We start from the raw sequence: 19261 nt of genomic DNA on the forward strand, positions 1-19261 counted from the left end.
GGTCTTTATGAATTAAAGAAAGAAACTTACCAATAAGCGAAGAAGCACGCAAGAGAAAAATGGAGTAGGAAATTATTCTAAAATGGAATTATGAAGAAACAAAAACTATATCATGTATTAACAATCTCTCTCTCTCTCTCTCTCTCTCTCTCTCTCTCTCTCTCCCACTCTCTCTCTCTCACACACACTCTCTCTCTAAGAAGCAAACTAGAAACTAAAGACGTAGGGAATAGAAAATGAAAAAAAAAATAACATGGTGCGATTACACCTTTTTATATGAACTTCTAACTAATCATGGAAGCCTAAATGTTTTATGATCCAACAGTTCACAACCAAAGATCTAAGAGGATGAAACAGATAATATGCAGGCAAACACATCAATAAAGAGAATCTCATTCCCTAATAAAACCAACATTGCATTTATTGTTTCCATAAAGTAATCAACCAGATCTCAACCTATGTTACCTAATATGAATACTAAGGTTTGAGTTTTTGACAAATTTCAAAGTAAAATGACTCTTCGCAAGAATGAATACAAACTCTTTCCGTCAAATCTCACTGAGAAAAATAGTTATGAGTGTGGTTTAGAGAAGAATGACTCCACAAGAATTATATAGAACCTCAAAACAAAGTTATCACCCGACTCTATCGACAAAACTTAAGGGGCAATTATTTTGTACTAGGCCAATGCCTTATTTGCTTGGGCAACCCAAATCCTATAAGAAGGAGTCTAGAGAATTGACACTCCTTAAAGGCGTATATTAGGACCATAGTTATGCGACCCTCTACCAATTACATGATTCAATGACACTTGTCTTACGTGACAATGACAATAAAGAATATTTTAAGGCTTATAGACCGAGGAACTATAACTACCAAGCACAACAAATTAAATAAACTCAAGTACATATTATTCTAAGCCATAAATCTCACATTTACGATTATCCATCATTTGATTGTTGTAATATTTACAAAACTGACATCATAAGGATTATTATCATCTTTACTACCACTTAAAGATAATGATTGTTTCAAGCTAAGTCACGTGTTATAAATCATTACTATTTAACCTTTAGGTTACCCTATCGCAAAAAAAAAAACTTTAAGTTATCTTTATTAAAAAAAAATATTTTTGTATAAAAGAAGAATTAATAGTTAAGGAGAAGTAAGAGAGACAAATTCAAAAATTCAGTTATTTACCGTACATGCTTAACTAGTTTTAAATATATAAATTGTTCTACTTAGGATCAGTAATTATGACTTAATAATTAGTTAATTATTGACATACATAAAGATTTGGCTTCATTACATGACACCTAATAGCATACTACGTAATTTGAATAAAATATCTATATAATATAGTTGTTGATATGATTATTAAATGAAAGGATGTAATGATGCATGGCCCAGAAATATTTGCCTTTATTTTATGTCATTCAAAGGATTTAGTAGTATTATTTTTTGTCATAGCTTGCAAGAAAAAGAAACAGGCTTGTGACATATGGCTCCCCACCTAATGGATTTTTATTAGTGCATTGTGTAATTTAAATTTTGTATTTAAATCATGGAAATGGTTGAATGCATATTAGAAAAATAAAATAGTAGAAAATGTTTTTTTAACAGAATAAAATAAAAATATTTGGTATAATAAAAATAACCACGAATGGACCATTTAAATGAGTACCTAAAAATGTAAATGAAGGGGTAATTACTTATAGTAAATGTTTATGTATTAAATAAGAGTTGAAAGTGTTTATATTGAATTAATGATGTAGTATTAAATTTGAATGAAACATAAATCCACCGACAGATTTTTGTTGAAAAATATGAGACCTTATGCTTTTTGGGAAAAATATAGATTATTTGTTATATTTCAAATTATTTTTATATTATATTTAATGTCAAATTAGTATACTGAGTATCTTAATTACTTATCAACATTTTCAATCATTCTCCTAAAATATTATTATTGAAGTTGCAACGAATAATTACTACTACAAAAAACACATTTAACGTTGGACACGAAATGTATTTGACATCAATTACGAAAACGATGTAACGTATGTCGGTATGAAAAGCTATCATTTATTACTTTGGTTATTAAACGCTAAAGGGTAAAGTTAACTGCGCGTGGGTTTAATTCCCAACATCAGCATTTTTATTATTTTTAGAACAGGATGAAGAACTACAACAACACGAACAACATTAATGGAGAACAACAACAAGAACAAAATCAATAAGAACAAGAATAACATCAAATTATGCGTAAGAAGGAGCTGAAGAAATATCTAAGAAGGAAAAAAAAAATTTGAAAACAAAGATGTAATCGTTCAACAACTCAAAGTAGCTAGTATACTAGAAGATCTTTCCAACTTCTAAGATAAGAAACGTGGAGAATTAAAGAAGCAATAATTAGAAGGAAACTTGACATGCGTGAAATCTTTTGACTTATAGACTTTCAAAGATTAGAGAAGAGGAAGAATCAAAGGAATCAATATAAAAGCGAAATAACTTCATCCAGAGAAATCAAAGAAGAGGAAGAAAGAGAAATCAAAGAAGAGGAAGAATCAAAATGAGTACTTCTGTTGAAACTTTATCCAAAAAAATCAAAGAAGAAGTCTAAGTCATGAAAGAAACAAAACAGAAATTGAGTACTTCATCCAATGTTGAGAGAACAGAGGCTCATGTGGATGTAGAGGTCCAATTTGTTGAAAGAGCCCATGCTACTGAACCTTTGAGACCAAGGAGAGTTCTCAAGAAGAGGAGATCAAGAAGAGGAAAGGTGAAAAAGCCAGTCATCATCGATTCTGATGATGATGAAGCAGATTATATTTGGTCAAACTTTCTGTCATTCAGATGATTTAGATATAATTAATAAAAAAATGACCTTTTTATAATTTTACTTAATGAAAGTTTTATTCTATGGTTTCTTATCTATCAGCTTAAGGTTACAACTAATTTAGGGCTTTATTATATGGTTTCAAGGAATTCAAGAAATCCTTTCTCATACACACTAATTTATCAACTTTCATCCTATACTAAATATGAATAAAACCAAAACAAAAATAAAAGAAATGCTTCATACATGAAAATTATAATTTACAGTAAATTATCTTGGAGAGGTCCAAGTCTTTCCCATATTCATTAATTTTTGAGGCAGTTTGTACGTTAACCATTCAAAACACCAAAATCTAAATCTAAAACAACCTCAAAGTAATGTTTCTCAACAACAACATACAAGAACAACAACATGGAGAACAACAACAAGAACAATAAAAACAACAATAATGGAGAACAACAACAAGAACAACAATAATGAAGAACAACAATAATGGAGAACAAGAACAACAAGGAAAACAATACTGATATAACAAAAATTGTTACAGACACGAGTTATTATAATATCTTTAATGATTATTTTTTAAATTTATTATTAATAAGCATTTTATAAAGTTATTTCATGTTTATGCCATTCATATATAATCTGTTCCAATAGTAAAATATTAATATGCATTATATTAATTATTATTTGATACTTTATTGTAATCAAATATTAGTGGGTGATATGGTATCTCTTTTAAACTTTTTTAAAATGTTACCTACTTTGCCATGTAAATTTTCTAAAAGTAATCCTCATTCAATAACATTCTCTTAAAACAAGAGAATACTAGGAATAGCAGGTAGAATAGATAATAATATTCAATGTAGTACCTCAGATATAAATTCTCTCACTTAATATATTATTCATTTGGCATAGACTTTTCTCAAGTGTTTAAATCTCAACAAAAACTATTCGAGATAACACTTTACAATTATAATAAGAATGTATTTAGATATTTTTAAAATTCATAAACTATTTGGTTAATCTTTAATTAAAATTCTTGTTGTTTGGTTGCTCAATGGCTTGACGAGACATTATGCTTCTGATTCACCCAAGAGAAATCAAACAACCAATTCATTATTCACTCACACAATTTGGGGTAGAAATAGGCCAGACAAATAAAAAAGGTCTACAAGTTAATCTACTCCATATAAGTTCGGGTCAGATCACACATTTTTAAAATAGAAAAGGTTTAGGTTTTTTATAAGTCTATTTAGTTAAAAAGACTAGACATCAAGACCTAAAATTAAAGGCAAAATTAGTAAACACACTTTGTGATTTTTTGAATAAAATAAAGGACAAAATTTTTAGAAAAAATTATGGACAAAATTAGTAGAAACATGATCTAAAATTAGTAAAAATAGCGTGTAAAATTTTTGTTCAGGCCTTAAAATTTCTAGCTCCGCCACTAATAATAATTATAAATAATAATAATAAAATAAACTATTTTTAAGTATTAAATTTAATTTGAAACTTTAACTATTTTTAATCAAACACATTTAAAAATATACAATTAATTTGATGCGACATGTTGGAAAATAATATTTTCCCTTTTGCTTTATATACCTCAAAGGTGTAACAAAAAATAACACCTCTAAAACATTATTTTCCTTTTGCTTTATATGTCTGAAAAGCCAAAAATTAAAAATAAAAGTTTATAGCACCAAAATTTGTTTCCCTAAAGTCACAATCAAGAATGAATTCCAAGTTTCATTATTTTAACCATTTATTTGTATTATACATCTGTCAGTTAGTACTCAAAATAGGTTAAATTTTTTAATGCAAGTCACAGGAGTCATGTTGCAGAACACTGAGATTGGTGTCTGTAATAAATAATGTAACAGAATCCTCACCAGTTTTTTTTCCTTGTTTGGTTCTTAATTTTGAATCTACGTCGGTGTTGATATTTCAAATTTGAAAATGTGGTTCAATTCTGACTTCAAATTTACTCCTAAGAAATACCAACTTGGATATGATGGATATAGCACATAGTAGAAATTGATATTTATAATCTTATTAATCAAATAATTGTATAGAGATATTGATCCCAACCCACAACATTCATTTATCATCCATTTTTTATTCTTTAAAAATGAAATTATGTTTATTATTTTATATTATTTTATTAGACAAAAAAATATATTATTAAATTAATTTTCTGTTATACTTGAGTTAAATATAAATTGATCAATTTGTAGTTATGGTCACACAAATGCAATAAGTATCATTTTCAAATTAATTGTTTTTGCCAATATATAAACTCAATCACAGTCTACCATATATAAATCAATATGTGTGAGTTAAAAATATGATTCTCACCATAATTCACTCCATCTTCTTTTTTGTTCACTTGTTGACTTGAGTGTTAGAATGTTAACATTTTAGGTTAATTCTCACTAGTTACATAAGAGATCTGCACCACCGCATCAATAATCTACCTCATCAATTCATCGACAATTATGGTTCCGTAACAGAATAGCAACACCATATATAGAAATTGACTTTTGATTACTACAAATTTCTACAATTAGATCTCTTTTAATTTAAACCGTGATTGTTGTAATAATCACATTAAGATGGAAATACCAACTTCTGACTTCGTTTCTAAAAGTACCTTGGTATCTTCTAATTCAAGATCACCTATGACCTTCTTGGTGGATGCGATCAGTGGAGATCATCTTAAGAAGAAAGAATATCCACCACAAAGTTCTCTCAAATCAATGTCGCAAATTGAGAGGCGAAAAAGCGACAAATCTATATCTTAGGGTTCCAAAACCATAAGAAGGTGTATGTAATTTCTAACACAAAACTTCCGCTTATCATCGACACTACCATAGTTAATCATTATGTCTCATGGATCCTCATTGATGACAAACGTTCGTACGATTTGATATACCTCAGAATCTTCACGAAACTAGGCTTAAGCAAACAAAATCTGAGGCCATGCAAAGGCTAGAGTCTCCTAACATTCAAGGATTCCTCTACTCACCCATGTTGACGTATAGATCTATGGGTTTCCTTGGGAGAAGAGAGAAATAAGAGAACCATGAAATTTTGCTTTTTTATGATTCCTTGTGGAAGAATTTACAACGACATTCTCATAACTTGAAAATGAAGTATCATAATGATTCGAGCAAACCAATTGTACTCACATTCGACTTACGCGGGGCATGACTGATACATGAAACGACATTGAAGAATCTACTATCAACAGTCATCGTCAATGAGAAGAGAAGGAAAGAGGCTGGTGAAACAACCAACTTAGTCAATTTCAATGTACACGAAGACGGAAACATGCAGAATGACAAACTTTACCCCTTTACCGAAATTAAGATGAAGGCCTTATTTCAAAATAATATTAAAATATATATATATATATATTAACATTTCAAAATAACAAAGTCCTAATATGATATTAATCAAATTTGTTACTATAAAGAATAATATAAATTATCTTATGTCACAACAATAATCTAAGAAATCTTTTGAATGTCCCGCCTGATGAACAAATATTGCTTCATAAAGTCAAAATTTGCAATTAAAGTCACAAGTTTCATTTAATTGCAAGTGAGTAGATTACACAATAAAACAAAAATGACATGGTAATTACTATTGGTTAGGCCTATTAACATTAAATGGTGATTAAATTAAATACGTTTTTTTATTGCTCTACACTGTTAACTTCTCCTCATGAACTCGCTATAATCTAATTCAAAAGTTCAAGTTCCATCTTACTCTCTAGTGATCAACTAAATTCAGTGAAAACATAAAATAGGAAAAGAAAAATCTTAAATATCTTATAATAAATAGCATAACAACCAAAATGATTTCTTGAATTTTATCCTATAGTACAGACAGGTCACAATATATTTCCAATTCTAGATATCAACCCTTTTCTTTTGTCACATTCTTCTTCTACTAAATAACAACATGACAAAGCCAATTTCTTTAAAAAATCACTATCATCAAGTCACTATCTCCAGAATTTGAATTTGAATTGAATTTAGAGAAATAAATATTTAAATAAATTTGCATGTGGCATGCAGTTTTGACAAATGTCATATGGACATAGCACATTAAATGTACTCATAAATTATAACATTTATTTTTAATCAATTTCCAAATAATAATAATAATATATGAATCCGGCAAATGTAATATAATGTATATATCAAAATCAGAATATTTTTAAAACTCTTGGATTTGAAGGATTCAACAGAGATACTCCAACATATATAGTCCCAGACACTTTGTGACAATAATAATAAAAATTGAAACAGCAAACAGTTGATGATTATTGTATTTTTGTGATCATTGGTTTGGCTGTAGAATGACATATTTTGTTATTTTGTGTCCAATTGGTCATAATATATATAGTCAAAATTATAGTACTTGTGCAGATTTTTGTTTTTTTGCACTATTTATGTGTGAAAATGTTTTACCACAACTTCTAATATGGACAATTTGATCTATAGTATTCAATATAGTGTTGATGTTTGTTTTCTTTACACTATTTATACATAGACATGTTTTATCCCAATTTCTAATATCATATGGACCACTTTTACGATTATTACTTGGGTTGGAGTGTCCTAAATTTGAAAAAAAAAAAATCATTTTTGAATAAATTGTTTTTTTTTAATGAAATCAGATTGGTTCTAAGAAAATTGGTTTATAATTTATGAACCCTTTTAAATAGATAAAAAATAATCACATGAATTGTTATCGTGTTTGATACAGACACATGTGGATATCAGACAAATATTTATTTAAAGGTGTCAATGTTATAGAAGAAAAAGTTTTTGTTATTTTGAGAGAAAACTTTATTGTTTATTGTAGTCCTCTTAAGTTTAAAAGATTAATTTCTGTAGTTGTGTATAAAAAAAATTATTTTTATAGTCCGTACGGTAAAAATTAGTAGTGGTTATGGTAACTCGTTAATTTTGAAAATAAATTGTTAAAATTTAAAAGTGGTATTTTTGGGATATTGTAGAGATATAAACATTGCTCCTTTTTTTGGGGGTGTATGGGGGGGGGGGGGGTTTGGTTAATAATTTGCTAAAATACTGGAAAAATTGGCCCAAGTTCAATAAATTAAAGCCAAATATTAAAAGCTTGAAGCCTTTTTGACAGCCAAAAAAGCCAAACAATAATACTAGTAGTTTAATACTCAATTTTTTGGGTGGTGCTAATAGTTAGGCCACAATAAAATATTAGAATAAGATTGTTTGTTTAATTAGATTCTTATGAAACCATCATTTTAATAATTGGAGAAAAAAATTGATCAAAATTCTTTTTGAAAAAATTAAAAACAATAGGATCAAGATAATTATAAACAAATCCTTCTAATTATAGTGAGCTATTTTTGTGGCTATCCGAAAATTAATCCAAATTTCATTTGAAACTTACAAAAGAAACAATAACCATTAAAAAAATAGTTAAGCATATTCCCCTTTTTTTTCACCTTTCAACTAACTAATTGTTCTTCTTTTTCTTCCAAAATCAGTTTCAAAATTTTGTACAAAGGAATGGTAGAAAAATAAGAGATAATAACAACTACTATAGTTAGAAAAAATGTAACAATTTTTTCCTATCATCCACTCATTCATAAAACAAACCTAACAAATTTTTTCCTATCATCAAAACCATCCCAAAAATTCATTTTACATTATGATTTTTTTGTGTCACATTCATTAAGATTACATTAGATTGAGTTAACTTCAACAACAAGAAACAACATAACACACAATTTGCTATTAAGTCATAAGATCAAAATTTGTTTAATATTCAAATTTTTTTCTTAACCCTTTGTTTTTTTTATATAAAAAAAACAAAGGTGGAAATTAAAACAAGGTTGTTTTTAATTAACAATGGTTAGGGCTTTTTATCATCAAAGCAGCATGCAGAAATCAAAGTCTTTTCATTTTAGAAAAATGTTTGAAATTCCTGGAAAACATATTCAAGGTTTCTTTGATAGGGATCATGATGAAGGAGATCATCAACATCATCATGATCATAAAGTTTATTCAAAAAGCTTTGAATCAAGATATACAACTGATAATTCATGTGAAGTTCATCCTATTGGATTTTCTTTCAACAATGATCATGTTCATTCAGATGCGCCAAAAATGCCTCCTAAGCCACCAACCGGTATATAACAATATTTTTCTCCTAAATTTTTTTTATGTGTATCAGGGTTTGTTTGACGTCCAACCTAGCAATATCGGTTTCTGCCAGTTGAACTAGAATTTGCGGACTTTTTGATGAGTTTTTCGTTTTTAGTCCTTGTAAAGATATTTTACATTTTGGCCTTTTTTTTTCTTCTTTTTTTTTTAGAAGCTGAGTTGATGAAGGAAAGATTTGCTAAGTTGCTTCTAGGAGAAGACATGTCTGGTGCTGGAAATGGTGTTTCATCAGCATTGGCTTTGTCGAATGCCATAACGAATCTCGCTGGTATATTTAAATTTTTTACCTTTGAGATTGTTTCGGTTAGGATTCGAACTAATGTTCTTATGAACGACTCGTTTGTTTTCTTCGTGATGTTATGTAGCATCGGTTTTTGGAGAACAGTCGAAGTTGGAACCGATGTCGCATGATAGGAAAGTTAGGTGGAGAAAAGAAATTGAATGGCTTTTATCTGTGACTGATCACATTGTTGAATTTGCTCCATCACAACAGTTGGCTAAGGATGGATCAACAATGGAGGTAAAATTTTAGAGACTAGAAAATTTTATGTATGTTTGTTGTATGGATCCGGCTCCCGTGCTATCGGAGATTCCTAGCATTCACGTAATTGGGATATCGGTGGTCGTTTGATTTAAGATCGGTATTTTTGAACTATAAAATATAAGTTCAAATATGTATATTTTGCACGGTCAAATCTTGATAGAACGATCATTGATACCTTGACTGCGTGAATGCGTGAATGTTGGATCCTCTGTTCATAGAAAATGCGAATTTGAATATCATCGTGAATCAGACTCGTAGAATACAATTATGATGTACGTCTTTATATTTTAAAAAAGGAGTTATACTATGGATCCGTCGCTAAAGATAGTTAACATATGACATTATGTAGATTATGACGACTCGACAAAGAAGCGATCTACTCATGAACATTCCCGCTTTGCGCAAGCTCGACGCAATGCTCATTGTAAGTAATTATATTTTGGCAAACAACTTAATTTAGATAAGTGCTAATGCCTGAAGAAAATCTTAAATAAGCCGATCCAAACATGCTCTTTTCTGAATCACTATTAATTGACAATGTGATTATAGGACATTTTGGACAACTTTAGAGATCAAAATGAGTTCTGGTATGTCTCTAAAAACGACGAAGACGCTGAAGGTAACGCTGTCACGCAAAGAAAGAGCGACAAATGGTGGCTACCGATTGTTAAAGTTCCGCCGACAGGTTTATCAGACGTAGCTGTGAAATGGATACAATTCCAGAAAGACAATGTTAACCAAGTCCTCAAAGCAGCCATGGCGATAAATGCTCAAGTTCTATCCGAAATGGAAATACCCGATAACTACATCGAATCTCTCCCTAAGGTAATATAATCAAGCTCCTGTCTAGATTCGGCTTATTTGAACTTATATACTGACGCAAACAATTGCGAGCAGTGACAATATTTGAATTTTTTCTTCGTGTTTTTGTCAGAACGGTAGAGAAAGTCTCGGCGAATCAATCTACAAGAGCATAACTGTCGAATACTTTGATCCGGGACAATTCTTATCGACAATGGACATGTCCACTGAACACAAAGTTCTAGACCTCAAGAATAGGATTGAAGCTTCCATAGTTATATGGAAAAGGAAGATGAACAAAGACGGAAAATCTTCATGGAGTTCGGGGATAAGCATGGAGAAGAGAGAACTCTTCGAGGAGAGAGCAGAAACAATATTGCTCATGATCAAACAACAGTTTCCGGGACTTCCACAATCTTCACTTGATATCAGTAAAATCCAATACAACAAGGTGATATAACAAATCGCTTTTCGTTAAACTCACTTCTTACGAAAATTAACTATATAAAATCAAATTTCGTCAACGCAGAACCAAACACAGACTAATAGATATAGGAATGATTCATAGGGCAGGTCGCTTGATTTGGCAACAACGTCTCGTCTGCCCTATGGATCATAGTATATTTAAACATAAGTTATATTCTAGAACGTTAAGTTTGAATAATAGAAAGTTACTTAAGTCGCTCTCCGGTCAGAGACGTAAGCACAATTAGCCGAACTTCGTGATCAAATTTTGTTTCTTCTTTTTTTCGTATATGTTTTCGTTTGAACAAGAGTAATTGTTTTAACATTTTACTAATGAAATTTGAATTCTTCTGAAATGATCACAGGATGTGGGACAAGCCATTCTAGAGAGCTATTCAAGAGTAATAGAAAGCTTGGCTTATACGGTTTTATCAAGGATCGATGATGTCTTATACGTAGATTCAATGACAAAGAATCCGTCATTGGCGTCATCCGGACGAACATTCTCATTGGATTCTTTGCCCGTGTCTGAACAAACATCTCCAAACTCCGAGGATGGACCGAGAAGCTTGAATTCTTCAGACACGCCGCCATCAATGACTCTCTCAGACTTCATGGGATGGAATTCAAACAAAATCGGAAGTGATGTGAAAAGGACTAACTCTACGGGCGACTTAGAAGACTTGAAAGAAAAAGACGAAAAGGCTTTGACTAAATCTCCGAGAGTCGGAACACCAAAGAAAAACTACTACCTGGATAAGCTCGAGTATTTGAATGCTATAAGAAGTCCTATCGCGCGACATTAATATCGGTTAACGGAAAAAAAGAGAAGGGTCGAATTTTAACACGGATTATAAAAGTTCAATGTAAATGCAAACATAAAGATTGAGGGTTTGGTTATGAAGTTAGTAGAAACTCTTGTGTACATTTCTTCTTAGCTTGTACATTATGTAAATCATACTTTAATTAGGTTATTGTAATTTCTGTACTTGTTGTAAATTCTTTTATTTCTTCAAAATAGTGGAAGATTCATATAGTACTTATGCTAAACATCAATGTTATAAATTTAAAATTTCGCCGCGAGATTTGTAACGTCTGGTAAAAAATTGTTGCATTCAGAGTTCGAACTTTCAAAGTGCTTTAACATACTGATATTTTATTAATCGTATTTGATTCACAAATCATACAATTAACACTAGACTTCAACATGAAAATGATAAGCAATTAAACTCAAATTTCTCAATGCGTATGTTTCGTGCGCCTAATGAGCCATAAAATATCGCTTCCGTGCAACGATCTTCTATGACGCGGCCCGACCTTTGGAGTAGCCTACAGAAATAGTTAAGCCATTAAATTTACAAATCCAAGACTAGGAAAGTGAGACAATTCAGAAGAAAAACTCACTTGGAAATGAAATGTAGGATTTGATACTTTCGCTAACACTTTCAAACCGTCGCGAACAGGCATCACTAGTATAGTTTTTAAAATGGAAAAAGTTAGAAGAACATAACATTAATGTCATTTTGATAAGAACATGAAATGTTATGTATGTTACCAAAAGCCAAATTGTTGTGCTTGTTATTTGTAGCAGTGGCTGGCTTCAAATTCTCTTGTGATTTTTCAAGGATAGGAGCTGATCATGAAAAGCAATTAAATTATAATTGATTTTTCATAAATAAAAAAGTTGTATTTATATCAAAAGATTATATGAAAAATATTACATGATGATAAATATCTTGTATGGAATCTTGGCAATTTCTCCCTCCATTGCATATTTGAGATTGAAAGTTTATCAGCATATTGCTCACATGAGAAAAGTCTCTGCCAAAAAACTTCATCAGTACGAACACCGAACACTGACACATGTCAAACATCTATTAGACTGAACACTGACATATGTCGAACACTGACTACACGTTTAATCTGAAATAAGTTGATATTAAGTGATTAATAATATACTAACTTGTTTGAGGCATTGAATTTTTATCTCAGCATCAGAGAATGAATTTGTGTGAGAAATAAGTCCTTCTAGATTAGAAGAAACATTTCCAAGATGATCAACCACAGTCACCATAGCTCTACATATGTATTCTTTTGTGTTTTCCATAACACTGCAATTCAATGTACACATTCCAATATGTCACGGATCAAAATATCCAAATACTAACAAACAAAAACAAATTTACTTTTACACTAAAGTTACAAAGTGCAATATATAAATAAAGATGGTAAAAATAAGTGAGTTTTTCCGCTAAGCTATTTCACAAAATAACTTAAATAAATTTAAATACAAGGTATGTAATTAAGTTTAAAATTAATATTTATAAAACTAAAATATCTGAATTAAATTAAAACGATTATTATTAATATTATTTTTCCTATTATACGTTTAAATATTTATTATTCTGTCTCCTTTTAATTATATAAATTTATCTTTCTCATAATATTAATGAAAGACAATTTTGTAAAAATTTTCATAATTTTTTATTTTCATATAACAATCATTATTTTTTTTTAATACGTGTGAAAAGTTCAAAACGACTTATAATAAAATGAAATGAAGCCGGTAAGTTTAAATTACTCACTCTTTTTTCTTTTCACTTTCTAAGAATGTTGTTTCACAGTAATCAGCAGCATAATGAAGCTGAGACCTCAATTCTCTTAGCTCCTAAAATTAACCAAATTATAAAAACTTCATTCAAAATGAAAAAAAAAAAAAACTTTATAATATCATAAGCACAACAAAATAGATTTATACAAACCTGAAGAGATTTCAGAAAGTGCATGTTTTCTTCTTCTTCATGTTCACCTTCAGAAAGAGACTTCAACTTCACATCCATGTCACTAATTCAGATGAAAACTATCAACAAAGTTTCAAGTTATGAAGAATAAAAGTAAGGATAAGATAACAAGATTCTTCAAGACTTGTGAATTTATGTCATGGTTTTGTGTGTAGCTTATAAAGTGAATAATGAAAGAAACAAAAACTCAATTAAGTGACAATTCATAACAAAACATGTTGGAAAAATGACAAAATACAAGTTTATAGTCCGTGACATTTTGTTCTTCTTTTATTTGTTTTTTTATATTAAAAAAGTATGGTAATGAGTGACAGAAATAACAGGTCAGAAAGTATAGTACTAGCATTACATGTTATGAAAGTGATAGTAATAATTAAAATTGTGATTTGGAACTATTGATTGAGATTAACATCTGAAATTCTATTGATAATGACAAGATTGTGTTGTGTTTAATCTAAATACTATTTTAATATATGTTGTAAAAACAGAATTATTAATTAAGTTACTTCATTTTTTGAATGGTCCTGGTTAGTTAGGTGTGAATGGATTGGAATTTAGAAGATTTTGTTTATAATTTATGCAAGTTTGATTTATAATACTTAACTATTTGATTATAGTAGAAACGGGGCGCAATAACACAGTTGAGGGTGCAGACCTAAAACTTTGGCGTGTTTCGCAAAAAATAAAAACGGTGCGGGCTCGCATACATTATATCTTTTAAGTTTAAAAATACAAAAAATTATGTTAATATTTGCGTATCTAAGAGCCCGAAAAAAATAGGACGGGGCGGACACGTTAGACCGTGCGGACCAAAAATGTATATAATAGTTTATAAATTATTTGAAACTAATTAAAATAAAATGTTGAAAGTAAATTATAGATAAACACTTGATTAAGATTGTTGGAATAATTTATTAAATTTACTTTTAATTAGGTTCTATGATCAAACATGTAGCTGCACATGCAAATGTTTTGTTTCAAGTGATATGCAAGCACATTTGTAAAGGATGATGCCTCACATAGAAGAAATGAAAATGTGCATGTAGTGTTTCATCTAAGTAAATGTTGATTTTGAAGGGTATGATAATTAATCAAGAATATTAAGTATATGAAAAAAATTTGGCTGGTGAGGATGAAAGAAAGAAATGGAAAGTTATAGACGTGCTTGTTTCTCACTACATTGACCAGTATTCACAAAATTAGCAATGCATGTGCAATGCTTGGAATTGCTATACTTAAAATCAACTCAAAGGCTATACGATCACTTTTTCTTTTATTTAGATCTAATGATTTATACATTTAATATTTAACATGGCTTGAATATGGTAATGTTATATATATATATATATATATATATATATATATATATATATATATATATATATATATATATATATATATATATATATATATATATATATATATATATATATATATATATATATATATATATATATATGATGAAATGATAAGCACAGTTTAGATGTGGTGAACTGAATATTCGATACGAAGATATATAAAGTGGACTTATAAGATTAGCACTCAAACTTTTAAGATAGTAAAAAAATTAAGACTAGAGTGAGTTATGAAAAAGCAAAGAGAGGAATGGAACACAAAGAATGGAGAAAAATCATAGAATACCACAAAAATCATACAAGTCACGAGCACTTATAATTTAAAGTGACATGATTCATGTAGCACCCCGATATCCGCTACACGCATCAATCGTGTCGGCCAATCGAGCATGTCACCAGCTTAATCAATACTCCCCCTAGGTCCGTTTACCGGCTGCCCAGAAAATATTATTTTTGCCTCCCGCAGGAATCGAACCACGTACCTAGGGGATAACCACGTACCACCGTTAGATTAATCTAAAGAATAAGAACTGCACATCCTCATGTAACACTCTGGATCGGCCCTCGAATGATTTTTTCAAAACGGTAATTTTTACAATTTTACCGTAGAAGCTCCATATTTATTAATTTGTTATATTTATATGTATAAAATTCACACGTTTAAATAATATTATATTAAATTAATTTATTTGAATATATTTCCATGATTTTATGTGTGTGAATTTAATAATTAAATCTAAATACATTTTAATACTAATTTATTAACAATATTTCAAAAAAATAAGTTAGTCTAATAAATATATATTTAATATATGTAAATCATAAAATTATAAGGCATAATAGTCAGGTGGTTATCTATTTTGCCAAACAATTTGGAGACAGTGGTTCAAAACCTAAGATTAAAGATTAAAATTATAGAAACATAAAATGAAATAATTAAAATTTAAAATTATTTGAAATTAAAATATGCAAAGCCACTATGATATTTAAAAAATAATTTTTTTAAAAAAATTAATTAAAATTATGTAATTTTTGTGAGTGGCTAAAATCTGCTTTCACTCTTATAAAAATAATCAAAAATTTTGGTAAATACTAAACACTAATTTCTATTTGATAAATTTTTTTTCAAGAGGCAAAATTTATTAAAAAATCAGCATAAGGTATGCTGTAGAAAACATTACAGTGTCTGAAATCCAAGGGGAAAAGAGAACCAAATTATACATATCCACACCGAATATAATTCAATGTCAGTCCACTATATCACCCTTAAGGCAGAAACCCCCTAAACAATACAATGATAAAAAATCGAACTGAGGTTCCATGATATGGCAAGGTAAATGGCCTCAAACCATAGATTAATTTTTTGTGGGGGCAGAGAAACAACACCAACACCCCAGAATCTACCAAAAGATATCGCTGCGGAAAGTATCCTCAACCGGAAAACAACTTGACGACGGAACAATCAAATTGCACATAAACGCGCGAGAAGTCACTAACTGCAACCAAGAAATTCTATCCTAGCTTGGGGATTGACATAAGCAGAGATAGAAAGAATGCTTGAACATCAACGCCGCCGAGAATGAGAAGAACGATGCAGCTGAAGCGCCTCAGCAGCAAATATGCACCTGGAAAAAAAACCAAAAGGCTAGTGGCCTATCCAAGTATGATTCTTGGGTTCAAGAACCATTAGGATTGATTGCAAATTGTTGCTTTGTGTTTGATACTCAACCAGTTCCAGAATAGTCTTTGAATATCTTCAAATAATTGCTCAGCAGATGTGGCCTTGTTCTTGAAGATTATATTGTTGCGAGCTTTCCAGATACTCTAAATGCAAGCGAACCATATTACTCTAACTCTTGTAACAACTTTACTGCCTCCATCCAGAATAGCTCCAAATTGCTCAAAGTGATCCCAACAGCCTTTAGGGAGCACCGCCAGCAGCCTAAACCACCTCATGACATAGTCCCATACACATGCAAAATAAGGATACTCAAAGAACAAATGTGAGGCCGATTCATCCTGACCGCAACCACCTACACACTGGTGGTTATCCTGATTTATAATGCCTCTTCTTAGTAGGTTGTCTCTAGTTGGGAGTCTATTATGAAATAGCCTCCACACTAGGCATGATACTTTTGAGGGTATTGATTTATGCCGCACGACGGACCAGGACCTAGACGATACTATCGTATCTTCCGCTCTCAGCAACTTATACATTTCCTTCACTGAATATACTTATGACTATTCACGGTCTCCTATATCTATGAGACAAATATCCCTCCACCATAACGAGTTATTGACATCGCTCATTCTATTGACTCCACAATTTCCACCGTATCTATCATTCAAAATTTTATACCATAACCCCGTTCTTTCCTTCCTAATTTTCCACACCCACTTGCCTAGTAAAGCTAAGTTGAAAACTCTCAAATTTTTTATGCCCACCACACCCTCCTCTAATGGTCTACAAACTTTATCCCATTTGACCCAACTAACTTTTCTCACCTCTTCACTGCCCCCCAAAGAAAGTGTTTAAATAAAGATTCGAGTTCAGCGAGGATACCTGAAGAAGCTTTGAAGATGGATAAGAAATAAATTGGGATGGATGATGTTAAGTGCCAAATTGTAGTTATTTTGTGTATGTAAATAGTGGCACTTATCAATGCTTTTTGTTAATACCGTTTGAATAATTCCCCGTTTTTGTGTAATTACGTTTACTTTACAAATACTTGTATTTTCATACACTTTTATACCGTTTGATAGTTTTGTTGTATTTTTGTAGGTATTCTTGCGTTTTCGGAGCCTTGAGGAATAAAGTGTCGAAGACACGGCTGCGAGAGCCTTGAGGAAATAATTCTGCTGTTCTGGTGCAGGGCGCTTCGCGCGCTGTAGGGCGCGTCGCGCCCTCTTTGAGTTTGAAGAGCTTAGTCTGGCAGAAGTTAGGGCGCGTCGCGCGCTAGGGCGGTTTGGTAAATTTATATAGGGCGCGTCGCACCGAAGTAGGGCGCGTCGCGCCCACTGCGAAACTCAGTTTTGTATAAATAGTTAATAACAGATTTTTTAGGTTTTTTATCACCTCTTCTTGACAAGTTGAGCTCTGATCCTTTTTTGGTAGTTTAGAGGCTTAGGAAACACCATTGGGTGCGACGTCATGTGGATTGATCATGGATCTGACTCGATTTCATTGTACCGGTGAGATCTTTCCGGTTCATCTTCTCTCTTCCCTTTGTTTCATTCCAATGGTGGGTGTTGTATGTATGTTTCTACTCTTATTGTATGTATATTTGTGGATCTTGGGATCGTTTATATATTCGCTTTACAAATCATCATTGTTGTTGTTCTTGATCTTTTTGCTTAAATGCTCTGGATTTGTGTTGTTGCAGACATGGACACCATAGATCTTGATTAGGAATGATAACTGTTAGTTTCTGGGTTGCAGACATGGATTCAGGACTAACAATCATAGTGGGTATCGAGTCTAATGCCTCCGTGTTGTTTGTGTCGGTGGAGAAATCGCTGATGTGAATAGTACGATTGAGCTTTCGTCGGTGTTGCAGACATGGGCACCGATGTGGCATCTCGAGTGATGCCCGGTGATGTTGATGCGTATTGTGAGTGTAGAGCGATAGATCTTCAGATTTAAGTATTCGACGGGTAGAACGAAATGCAATTCCATAACTATTTCTCTTAGACTATTGAGATTGTTTATCTGCTTTTATTTACTTTTCCCGCATTTACTTTCCGCACCCAATTCATGAAACTTAGAACACGAGATAGTCGAACGGCAGTTCTTCTCACCGATCTCTGTGGACACGATAATTCCCGGATAAATACTTCCAAATCTTTTGTTGCTTGCCGCTTTACCGCTCCAACAGATGACAAGACATATTTTAACATTACCACTCTACCTCCAATCAAAAGGTGTTTGTGCTTCCAGCTGGACAGTCTTGATTTCACAACCTCCAACACTGGTTGCCCAGTCTTCTTCGATCTTGGATTGGCTCCAATGGTAATCCCCAAGTATACAAATGGTAACGAGCCCACCTTACAGTTTAAGGATTTCGCTGCTTCTCGGAGCCAGTACGGGCAGACGTTAACACCAAAAATACAGTTTTTCTGAAAGTTGACTTTCAGCCCCGGCATCAATTCAAATAGTAACAGGTTTGCCTTTATGCTTCTAATATTTCCCCACTTCTTTCCTCCAACAATTAGTGGGTCGTCAGCATACT

At 31.3% G+C, this 19261-nt stretch overlaps 2 protein-coding genes across 2 annotated transcripts; one reads left to right on the forward strand and one right to left on the reverse strand.

Moving 5' to 3' along the window:
• Positions 1 to 8368: 8368 nt before the first annotated feature.
• On the forward strand, positions 8369 to 11937 carry LOC131636663 (rho guanine nucleotide exchange factor 8-like). Its single transcript, XM_058907276.1, has 7 exons — positions 8369 to 9031; positions 9218 to 9334; positions 9432 to 9586; positions 9960 to 10034; positions 10160 to 10435; positions 10545 to 10862; positions 11242 to 11937. The coding sequence occupies exons 1-7, from the start codon at positions 8752 to 8754 to the stop codon at positions 11680 to 11682; spliced, it is 1662 nt and encodes a 553-aa protein (XP_058763259.1). The 5' UTR covers positions 8369 to 8751; the 3' UTR covers positions 11683 to 11937.
• A 33-nt stretch (positions 11938 to 11970) lies between these two features.
• LOC131636664 (probable protein ABIL5) lies at positions 11971 to 13880 on the reverse strand. The gene is made up of 7 exons (XM_058907277.1): positions 13639 to 13880; positions 13462 to 13544; positions 12840 to 12987; positions 12598 to 12697; positions 12432 to 12509; positions 12281 to 12345; positions 11971 to 12205 (listed from the first exon to the last, which is right to left on the reverse strand). Exons 1-7 carry the CDS (start codon positions 13714 to 13716, stop codon positions 12116 to 12118), a joined length of 642 nt encoding a protein of 213 aa, XP_058763260.1. The 5' UTR covers positions 13717 to 13880; the 3' UTR covers positions 11971 to 12115.
• Positions 13881 to 19261: the final 5381 nt, after the last annotated feature.

The sequence above is a fragment of the Vicia villosa genome, unplaced genomic scaffold (assembly GCF_029867415.1).
Source record: "Vicia villosa cultivar HV-30 ecotype Madison, WI unplaced genomic scaffold, Vvil1.0 ctg.001801F_1_1, whole genome shotgun sequence".
NCBI classification, from domain to species: domain Eukaryota; kingdom Viridiplantae; phylum Streptophyta; class Magnoliopsida; order Fabales; family Fabaceae; genus Vicia; species Vicia villosa.